This window comes from Saccostrea cucullata, unplaced genomic scaffold (assembly GCF_032062105.1).
Source record: "Saccostrea cucullata isolate Sc308-1 unplaced genomic scaffold, CSIRO_AGI_Scuc_v1 ctg1583, whole genome shotgun sequence".
NCBI lineage: Eukaryota > Metazoa > Mollusca > Bivalvia > Ostreida > Ostreidae > Saccostrea > Saccostrea cuccullata.
Genome location: NW_026938899.1, coordinates 18,231 through 30,000, shown reverse-complemented (window position 1 = coordinate 30,000; position 11,770 = coordinate 18,231). Strand labels below are relative to the sequence as shown.

The 11,770-nt window shown below is 34.5% G+C and overlaps 1 protein-coding gene across 1 annotated transcript; it reads right to left on the bottom strand.

Annotated features, from left to right (window-relative positions):
* Positions 1 to 5,265: 5,265 nt before the first annotated feature.
* Positions 5,266 to 9,764, bottom strand: LOC134251735 (uncharacterized). The gene is made up of 10 exons (XM_062734152.1): positions 9,688 to 9,764; positions 8,277 to 8,418; positions 7,991 to 8,153; positions 7,649 to 7,706; positions 7,488 to 7,551; positions 7,240 to 7,395; positions 7,073 to 7,131; positions 6,766 to 6,871; positions 6,306 to 6,365; positions 5,266 to 5,638 (listed from the first exon to the last, which is right to left on the bottom strand). The coding sequence occupies exons 2-10, from the start codon at positions 8,402 to 8,404 to the stop codon at positions 5,500 to 5,502; spliced, it is 933 nt and encodes a 310-aa protein (XP_062590136.1). The 5' UTR covers positions 8,405 to 8,418; positions 9,688 to 9,764; the 3' UTR covers positions 5,266 to 5,499.
* Positions 9,765 to 11,770: the final 2,006 nt, after the last annotated feature.

Sequence of the window (11,770 nt, the reverse complement as noted above, 5' to 3'; positions counted from 1 at the left end):
AAAAAATCAACAGAATAATTCAAATGGTCCCTAGAATAAAATGTGTAAAAATGAAGAAAATTGAACCGGTGGTTTCAGATATTTTGGCGATTAAAAAAAATTAAATGGCAAAAAACTAAAAGATACTGGAGATGACGTCACAAATTTTGATCTCTTGATATGACCTTGGCCTTTAAGGTACATGTAGAATGGAGACTCCTTATATATGTGTCCAAATATCAGCCCTCTACTATTCATGGAACAAAAGATACACTGCATTTTATAACAGACTGTTACATCCTTGTTTATTGCACATAGATAGCGTAAACACATTCACAAATGTAAACTCCCAAAAGTGACCAAAATATAGGATTCTCTGATTTTTTCACAAAATATGGCGCAAACATGCCAAAACTTATTATTTTTCTTACAGGGATCATTCATTTTTGTCACAATAGTAATATTATTCTTTTTTCTCCAGTACTTTTTAAGAAATGGGTTAAAATAGAATCCACGGGTGTTTTGACCTACATGTACCTTAAGCTGTCTACTATCATTTGGCAAAGAAAAAATTCATACATTTTAGTTTTAAAATTTGATCATTTTTGTATATCTTGATATGGAGCTCTTCTCTTAAAGGAGATCGAAATAGTGTGAAAATGGCTGCCACCCCCCACCCCCCACCACAGCCTCTTTAAGTGTAAATTAAAAACAGGCCTAAAAAACATTAGAGGTGGGATTAGGTGCCATGAAGTAGTGATTATCCTTGCCGACCGGTCATTACCGCATTTTACTCCTTATCATGAGAATAATGGAAAACCAATTCAGTATGTATATAAAGACCTAACAATTAGTTTGAAAAAACATCAGTCGGTATAAGACTTAATGATATATTGTCTTTGCTGACAAGGTTTTGTATCGACAATAGAACTTATGAAATGAAGACTTTAAACAAGACTGCTGATATTATTGTTTCATCAACTTGTTTGTCAATGATTTACTTCGTTTTAGAAATCGTTCATACGTACGTCATGCTCTTGCATATCGAATCAACTGAGATACGTGTATAAACTCCGTATGCAGGTGATGAAGGTATATTGCTGCATAAATAAGGGAAGTTGACGATAGAAAAGTTTAAGTCATCACGTCTATCATAAAGCTTGGTTTAATTTTTGAGAATTCATTAGGTACACGAACTATAATTATGTATGGCACGCCAAATTCACAAAAATAAAATAAACCTAGTTTCACAATTGCTAAACTAGGTTTATCGACTGTAATCTATAGTTTACAAACCGTAAACTATAGTTAACGATTCGTTAAGTATAGTTTTCATCTGTAAAACTATATTTAACGGTTGTTAACTATAGTTTACGAATGATAATCTAAGTTTATCTGTCTGTAATAAGCGTTAACAATAGATTTTGTTGTTAAACATAGATTCACGTTTGTAAACTATAGTTTACAATCGTAAACTATAGATAAGAGTTGTTAATCATAGTTTCACAAATCGTGAACTATATTTATCAGATCGTTAACTATAGTTAACGGTTTGTAAACTATGGTTTACAAATCGTGAAACTGTATTTATCAGATAATCTATGTTTTGCAATCGCAAATGATTGTTTTCGGTGTTACATGTAAGTATAGTTTACGGTTGTGAAACATAGATTATCGCGTTAACTATGGTTTACAGATGTAAAGCATAGATTAACGTTGTTAACTATAGTTTACAATCCATAAACTATAGTTTACAACCGATAAACCTAGTGTATCGACTGTGAAACTATGATTATCTCATTTTTGTGAATTTGGCGTGCCATACCGGTAATTATGGCATGCCAAATCCACAAAAATGAGATAAACATAGTTCCACAGTCGATAAACTAGGTTTATCGACTGTAAACTAGATTTTACAAATCGTGAACTATAGTTAACATTCGTTAAGGTCAAGATCTAGTAAATGAAAGGTGCCTACAGATCTATCAAACTTTAGAAATAAATTCCTTTATTGATGCTTTACAACTTTAGCTTGGTCTAATAAGGTGTTTCGGGGCATAATTTGTAGGTAAGCAAGATGAAAAACTGTATTTTAAACTGTCATTTTCAATGAAAAATTAATAAAACCAGTCATGAATATGGGAGTTTTTTTCGTATTCGGTAAAGGAAATGTATCTAGATTGCCTACAGTTTCTCAGAAAACGGTAATTTGTGTGTTCATGGCCTCTTCTTTAAATCAATATCAAATTTAATATAGGTATCCGGTTTACTTTTCATGTGATTTCATATTGAATGACATGAAAATACCCTATTTTTTACATTATTCTGCTAAAGCCATAAAGTACGGGAATAAGAAAGTTGAAATTGATTATGACGTCATAATGGATCTAGCACCAAAAAATTAGTCTCAAGTTATTTGCTAGATCTTGACCTTAACTATAATTTTCATCTGTAAAACTATATTTAACGGTTGTTAACTTCAGTTTACGATTGCTAATCTTAGATTATTTGTCTCCTGTAATAAAAATGTTAATGATAGATTTTGTTGATAAACACAAATTCACGTCTGTAAACTACATTTTACAATCGTGAACTATCCTCAAGAGTTGTTAATCATAGTTTCACAAATCGAGAAACTATATTTATCAGATCGTTTACTATAATTAAGAGTTGTAAACCATGTTTACAAATCGTGAAACTGTACATGTATTTATCAGATAAATGTTTTATAATCGCAAATGATTGTTTTCAGTGCTCCAAGTATAGTTTACGGTTCTTAATCATGGATCATCGCGTTAACTATAGTTTACAGATGTAAAATGTAGATTAACGTTGATAACTATATAGTTTAAAGCCCGTGAACTATAGTTTACAACCGTTAAACCTAGTTTATTGACTGTGAAACCATGTTCAACTCATTTTTAGCTCACCTGAGCTGAAGGCTCAAGTGAGCTCTTCTGATCACATTTTGTCCGTCGTCCGTCCGTCTGTCTGTCTGTCCGTCCGTCCGTCCGTCTGTAAACTTTTCACATTTTCGACTTCTTCTCAAGAACCAATGGGCCAATTTTAACCAAACTTGGTACAAAGCATCCTTGGGTGAAGGGGAGTTTAAATTGTTAAAATGAAGGGCCAAGTCCCCTCACAAGGGGAGATAATCAATAAAAGACAAAAATAGGGTGGGGTCACTAAAAAATCTTCTTCTCAAGAACCACTGGGCCAGGAAAGCTGAAACTTATGTGGAAGCATCCTTGGGTAGTGTAGATTTTAAATTGTTCAAATCATAACCCGGGGGGTAGGGCGGAGGCCACAATAGGGAATCCACCTTTTACATAGAAATATATAGAACAAATCTTTAAAAATCTTCTTCTCAAGAACCACTCGGACAGGAAAGCTGAAGTTTATATAGAAGCATCCTTTGCTAGTGTAGATATTAAATTGTTCAAATCGTGACCCCTGGGGGTAGGGCAGGGCCACAATAGCGAATTCCAAGTTTTTTTTATAGAAACATATAGAACAAATCTTTAAAAATCTTCTTCTCAAGAAGCACTGGGCCAGGAAAGCTGAAACTTATGTGGAAGCATCCTTGAGTAGTGTAGATTCTAAAGTTTTAAAATAAAAAAGGGAAGGGGGTTGTTGGGCATGGTAGGTATAGCAAGAGGGGGAATGTGGTAAAGATCTGCATCACCCAAGTTACTCAGGTGAGCGATGTGGCCCATGGGCCTCTTGTTGTGAATTTGGCGTGCCATATATAACGCTTCACGTCTGCATACTTGTCATAAAGCGCTACCATGCTGCATCAAATATGCAGGCATGAAGCACCGCAGTTCAAAAATTAGATTCATCTCTTTAATTATGTAGTATCAGTGTACATCTATTTTGTTTCAGGCAAACTACCACCGGGTTGCGAATGTAGATATTTTTGTTTCCCATGTCCACCAGGAAGGCCACCAACTCTACGCCCACCTTCGCGACCACCGACTCTTCTACCACTTCCATCAGATTTATCAGAACTACCACCAGGATCATTACAAACAAACGTAGGACTTGAGGACATCCTTAGAGGACGCGCGTAAAATTATTCACTAGCAGGATGCCAGACAATGTTTTGTCCATCTTCATACATGAATATGAATAAATCTTAAGTGCAATTGGTGATTTAGTGATTGAATTCTTTTCTATGGTGTGTAGAATTTGTATCTGTCCTTCCAATGCCTATGGATCTGTCATAATTTACAAAACAAATTTTACATCATGCAAAAAGGACTGTTTGCCCCCTTCCCCGAAAACCTGAAACACCTGATCAAAATTCTTTTAAACGTGGGTCAAATTCAAAGGTCAAGAGTTTATATGACTGTGTTGGTGCCCCAAAACAGCCCTTGCCACAATAGAATACACATTTGAAATATGACATCCAATACATATACTTATGACCATTCAAAAAATATAGGCAAAGTTAAAGTTTTTGTTTACAGACATGCAAACAAATAGATAGACGGACGGAAAAGGCAAAAACTATATACCCTCGAATCTTCGAATACAAAGGCTTTAAAAGTACAAATTAGTCATGATATAGTTTCATATACTTTGACAATAATTAAGTTACCGTTACTGTATATAAACATATATTTATTGGTTAGAACTTGAACCATTAGCAATATAGACTCTTTATGCGCCCGAATCGATAGATTCGGGGCGTATATTATTTTTGTCCTGTCTGTCTGTTGTCAACTTTAACCTTCGCCATAACTTTTGAACCCTGAGAGATAGAGACTTCGTATTTAGTACTAGTATTCATATTACGATAATTAAACTCTTTCAAATAACGCCAAGCTCAATGACCTAATGACCTTGACTGTGACCTTTATGCTAAAAATAGCTCTTTCGAACTTTCGCCATCATTTTTTAACTATAGGAGATAGAGACTTCATATCTGGTATGCATACTCCACTAATTATGTTTTTTCAAATGCCAACAAGGTCAGTGACCTTGTGACCTTGACTGTAACCCATGTACTAAATATAGCTTTTTCGAACTTTCGCCATAATTTTGAACCATAGGAGATAAAGACTTCATTTGGTATGCATACTCCACTAATTAGGTGCTTTCAAATGACACCAAGGACAATGATCATGTGACCTTGACTGTGACCTTTATGCTAAAAATTGCTCTTTCGAATTTTGTTGCCTCCAGGCACATAGTGTTTCACAGACACATCTTGTTACTTTTGGACAAATATACATGTATGTACAAGTATTTTAAGATGAAATGACTGACAAAAGGCATGCTCCAAAATTCATACTTTAAAAGTTTAAAGGATTCCTGTTCATTTGATCAAGTATGTTTACTAATAAACTTGAATTTATGATAGTAGATCTGCATCTAAGTACAATTTTAGCAACAGTACAGCAAGATCAGCATCTATAATCAAAATATATATCACAACTCCTAAATTCTATGTGCAGTTTTACAGCTTTTAGAGCCCCCATTGTTCTTTAAGATCCGCCACCGTGGACATGAGTTTTAGAGCCCCCATTGTGTCTTCAGATCCTCTACTGTGAGCACTTTTTCACGTTCCTTTCCAAACAGTCCGTATTTCGGGGCCACCGCCCCAATATTGCCAACGTATCTAGGATCTGCCACTTCATCTGCCGGTTGCCATCTGAAACGATAGATTTGGGTTCAACTCTTCTAGGATTCATATAATCTAAGCCAGCGTTATGCCTGCATGTACTTGGTTTCTATTTATGTCTCTGAGTTTATGTATTCAAAATTGTGCGCTGAATAAAATTCTAATAATTCTATCAGAATTTTTTTTTTAGCAGAAACTTAGATCAATTACATGTACTACTGTATAGTAGTCACAAAAACACATGTACTGTCATGGAGAAAGCAGTCACTCCCTTTAATTCAAGATACAGTTTCACCGTTTGTGTGGACTTTCTTAATGTTGCTCATACGAGAACTTTATCCTAGTAGCTGTAAGTAAAAACTCTGATACAAATTCTAAAAAAAATTGTTGGATTTGACGCTAAATATAGAGCTTATACACAAGTCTCCAGCGCGGCGCAGTGGCAAAAAAAGTTGTGAAAGGATTCGATTCTTGTGTAGCGGGTTCAAATCCACTGCAGGTCCTTCGGATGAGACTTTTTTAAATGGGGTTCCATGTCCAAGTAGGTGGTGGCACAAAAAGAATCTCTCACTCCTCAACGGTTATAAAAGTCTAAATTTTTAGCATTCCAAATACAGTGACGAGATCTAAATATGATGTCGCGAAGCAAATACCCTCCGAAAGTCCACCCCATTACTGAATTCGTAACACCACCTACCTTGTGTCGCAGCTGATTCTAATGAAGTCGGTGAGGTTTGAGGTGGACATGTGAACCGTTCTATAACGAAAAAAAATCCTGTCAATAATATAAGGTAAACAATATTTTAAAGTAAATTGGGTTTTTTGGTTTTAAAATACGTGAACGAATTTTTATAGGAAAAAAGTTTTGTAGCAATGAAGCATAGATATATTTATAAAATAATATTGAAAATATACATGAATTTTATGACTTTCTCTTATACTTATAGTTTTTAAGCATGACCTCCAATGACTACACTTGATAAAGAATGAGTTAAGCTGAAACCCTCATCAGGCTTTTTGTGAATTTAATTCGATCACTTCCTTAATTTTTAATTGTACATAAAAGTTTCTCCGCACAAAGAAATTTTGATCGTCGTATTGAACTATCCTAATATATATTGTGGAAGTTACCAAAATTTTAATTTTGTCTATCATACCTCATTGTAAAGATAAGAACGTCCCCTGCCCGGAAGTCCGACGTCTTCCATTGTCCGCCAAACTTGGAGGTGATTTCTGACGGGTCTTCCGTAAACCATCCAGTGCCTATATGGTTTGAAGACAAAAATTTTCTTTTCTAAAATATTGTCCAATATGCTTCTCGTGAAAAATGTAAAGGTCGAGTCGAACAGAGCACAGATCGATAATTTGTGAAAACAAATTGATAGATATTTTGGTCAAAGAAATTGATGAAATGTACTGCTGAGGACCTAATACGTTTCTGTAGTTAAAGGGGCTTGAACATACCCTCTACGTTTTCTTTTTCGATATCTAATTCACCATAAGTTGTCTGAAGCTTCCTGAAACTATTCAAAAGATATTTATATCATTGTAAATCTATAAACAAGAATTATGTCCTCCCCCTCCCAAACCCATATTACCCGAGATCCGCCCTTTGTAAACGTTAACCTTACCCTGGTAAAGAATTGGATCCCTCACATACAGCCAGTGTGCCCATTTCTACAGTGGTATCCCCAAAAGGTGTCCAAACTGTGTACAAATTCTTAGATCCGCGCCCCATATAAACGTTGTCAACGTGAGCACCAGTGAATTGTTTGCGATTGATACCTCTGCCAGTAGATTGAGAAAAAAAATATCAGGTCCCACTAGTAATAATTTTAAAATTAAGTATTTGATTATAGTTAATTAGAAAACGTCTTACCTCAGCCACTTAAAATCAAAGGTTCTGGCTTCAGTGCCAAGAAAATGCTGAAAAAACTGCCTGGCTAAAAAGTCAAAATGATACAAATCTAAATGAAAGGACATGCATGTTACATGTAGCGTTTTAGAGAGAGAGAAAGAAAGAAAAAGAGAGAGAGATACGTCGATATCCTTCCAGAACATTGAGAACTTCTGGACAGTGTGTGATGTCGTTCTTCCCCTGTAAATCAAATTAAAGACACGATATCAATCATGCACCGGGGTTTGCATTTTTTAATTTGCAGCAAATTCTGATAACACTTTATTTGAAAGTATGTATATAATATGTAATAATCATTTTTTTTAATCTTAGTTTTTGACAAAGAACATCTGAACACACCATGATTTTACATAATTTTTTTTTTTTGAAAATCATTGTGCATGACGTTAAGCTCCCTGGCTTTTATGAGTTTTTGGTTGATATAATTACATATATAGTGAACGGTTAACGTTGCACATGTATACCTCCATGAATGGAATACACCCTCTGCCACACCTTTCATCTAGCACTCCCTCTGAGGGCGGGGATATCAGCTTAAACTCCGCCTTCTCATTAACATAATTCAGAACTGACAACCGAGCTTTTAGAACGTCCTGTCTATCATGAAATCCGCGGATAAAAAGATATCTGAAATTTTAAATATTGATTCGTGCTCATGAATAACTAAATATTAAAAATTGTGCTTTTTTCAAAGAAAGTCATGCATTGAATTGTTCCCCGATCCATTTTAACCATTTTGTCGATACCAACCCTTTTTCGTCGATTTCCTTTCGTAGACCCTCGGGATTATCCAGGAGGTGGTTGCTATCTTCGAGCTGCTGTAGACCCTCTGATGGAAATAAAAATTCTTTTCTTCCCAGTTCCACCTTTCGCGCCATTTTATATCATCATACTGTAATATTTTATTAAGTTTGTTAATTTTTGCAGTCCGTAGATTTTAGATTTTTTTCTAACATATTGAACTGAGGTGATTCGCTAAAGTATCATTGGTAAATAACATGCATACAGAAAATACAGTTAAACTTGGGTACCATGAATACGTCCAATTGAGCACTATAATGATTTGGAGGTCAAAGCTACTTTATTTTATCCTGGATATCTCCAGTCCCGGGTAAGTTGAAGTTTTATACTTTGTCCCTCCGAGTTCGGGATAACGATGTTTGACTGTATACACATGTATAATGATTTGTTATACTATTAAAGTTTATTTCCTGTATAAATCTAAACCAATAAATATAAAAGTATTTCAATTGCTTAACTGAAAAATCTTTAAAAAACATTTGATGTTCGCCGTCGGGTCTAAAGGCCTCAAGCAAACAGTGTGGTTCTTGGGTTCTGCAAAACGCATGTTGCCCATTAAACCCATGCATGCAGCCAGGAAATGTTTATATTAATTACATGTACTTAATACAAATTTTAACAAGGAAGGAAGTTAAATGCACTGATAAAATTAATGCATTTGCCTCGATGCCTCCTGCTTGGCAAAACATCCCTCTTCTCAAGCATTGTTTTGCTTCATTCTTTAACACTATATACATAATGATGATAATGTACGTACAAAATATATATAATTCAACGAAAAAAAAAGTGCAAATATTTATATTAAATTGTAACTTTCATTTTGTGGAGTTAACATTACTGTGAAACATCGTAGATTATATTTTCTAGATACTAGATATACCGGTATTTACTATTACTATGATTCCAACACCGGGGGGGGGGGGACTTAATTTTTTCCCATATCCCACCTCCAAAAGTATGCATGGGGCCCGGCCGGGGGGGGGGAGCATGCACTAGTCTCTTCTTATGAGTTCGTCTATAAAGATGTACCTTTTCATATCTATGGTTCGCTTGTGGTTGTACGGGCTACATGTATGTATATAAGTAATACGACTCAAAACTAAAATGGATGAGGGGGATAAATTCAAACATAAATAAATGTACTTTAAATACCATATTATACATATATATCTAGGTCAGACTTTGTGTTGAGATGTTTACGTGATCCAAGTCATGATCACTGCACGTCTGCATGTTGCAAATTTTTAGCCCGACTTCTCTCTCTCTGTTCACAAAAGGGGTAAAATAACGGATCTAATTAAAGTACATGTACGTAATGGTTTTATAACAGACTGCGAATAATGAACATTTAAGTTCTTACCTGTGCACATATTTGGAATATCCGTGTCTAAATTTGCCTGATAACATGTTTATTATGATAGCAGATTCAAAGTGTAAAATCACACTGGTGGATTTAGAGGGGTGTAATTTTGAACCGAGTGACAAAACCTGACTCCATCCCACCTTTTTCCATTTTTTTATTAAAAGATTTTTCAGGTAATATGTTTTTTTCTTTCGGTCTGAACCTCCTCCGTCTTTTTTTTTTTTTTAAAAGAAGATGTATTTGTGAAACACTGATATCCCCATATGGTCTATAGCTTATGGCGAGGGTTAAAGTTTCTCAAATGCAAGTAAAATTCCACAGGTCAAGGTCAAAATTATTGGTACCCAATGGAAGGTCTTCTTACGAGGAATACATCTGTGAAATAGGAAAGCCCTACTTCAAACTAACAAAGAGCAATGGCCAAGGTTAAAGTTTTTAAAAAGTGGGTCAAACTCTAAGATCAAGGTAAAAAATTTAAAGATATTTATTCCCAATGAAAGATCTTGTCACAAAGAATACACTTGTAAAGTATGAAAACCCTAGCACCAACAGTTCAAAAGTTATGGCCAAGGTTAAATTTAGATCTTTTTTTGTAAAAGTCGGTCAAACTCAAAGGTCAATAGGACAAAGACCCAAAGAAAGGTCTTGTCCTACAGCTGTGAATATGAAAGACATAGAATTAAGTTTGACCTATACTTTTCAAAATGTTAACATTACTTATATTAAAATTGACCATAACTTTTGAAAAAGAAAAGTTTGGACTTTCAATTCACGCATGGGTATTACCTGTGACAAGACCTTTCTAAATATACTACAATACTTTAACCTGTGACCTTGACCTTAAACTTTGACCTAGAGCTGAAACGAATGTTCGAACATTCGCGAACGAATAGTTTTTCACGAATATTCGAATGGAAAATTTGTATTCGAATATTCGTTCACATGTTTAATACAACGTATTTCATGCATTAAATGGTGTAGGCTTATCCACTTGTTTTTGATCACGGTGGAAAAAGAAGCAAACGAAAGCAAATACATGTATAAGGCAAGTTGTAAACTTTGTTCACATGGTACTACTGGCCTAGCTGATAAAGACACGACGTCAGATTTATTTAATCATCTTCAAGCCAAATATTCAACAACCTCATGTATCTCCGAATTATTTTAGATATGGTGAAATTGACCGCCATGATTTTCGGAAGTAATAAAAGATTTATATTGTGCGGAGAGAAATATTCCGGATCAACAAACGGAATCGACTGTTCAGATTTATAATTTATAATTAATTGCAGAAATCATATATGAAAAAATATACATTATATTACCGGTATATTTTTTGAGAATGTTATATTTTACTTTAAATATTGATTAAAAAATTCACAGGACGCTTCCGGAAACGAACTTTTTTTTTGTTTTATTTTTATAACAGTAAAACATGGCGAGCACCTGCTGGTTTGCTGATCGGGCGTTTTACGTAATCGAAATGCAAAACAGTCACCTAATTTAAAGAAGTAAAGAGGCTTATGATTGTTGATAAAGATTCTTTTTCTAGTTTTTTTTTTCTCGAAAGTAAACGCGAGTCCTAATGCACATTTACATGTCAAACGGCTTGGAACAGACGTTTATTTCTTACACCTATCTTATACATTGATATATAGTAATAAACAATAGGATTTGCAAGTATATGAAAAGGCATAATAACTCTTTTATTTAATTACCGAATGTTCGAATACGAATCGAATAACAGTCACGAATATTCGAATGTTGATTTATGGTATTCGTTTCAGCTCTACTTTGACCTATATACGTTTCAAAACCTTTTAACGTTGGTCATAACTTATGAATGAGAAGAGATTGGGATTACATATATTATACCAGTGCATTACTTGTGACAATACCTTTCTAATTAAAATAAATTATGATACTAGGCCATTTTAACATTTGACCTACTTTTCAAAAATGTTTAACTTTTGATATAGAAGAGTTAGGCCTTATTGATACATATTTCATATGTGAATCCCATCCAATATTTTTAAAACACTAAAAGCGGGGTCCTTTGAAGTTGCCTGATTGAAACTGC

Bases quoted from the DNA above. Each gene is read 5' to 3' on its own strand.
- LOC134251735 (XM_062734152.1), bottom strand. From the start codon at position 8,404: ATGGCGCGAAAGGTGGAACTGGGAAGAAAAGAATTTTTATTTCCATCA. The intron at 7,707-7,990 runs GTATACATGTGC...TTTGATTTACAG, and splicing joins GGTGTATTCCATTCATGGAG to GGGAAGAACGACATCACACA. The intron at 6,872-7,072 runs GTATGTTCAAGC...CAAACCATATAG, and splicing joins CGAAAAAGAAAACGTAGAGG to GCACTGGATGGTTTACGGAA.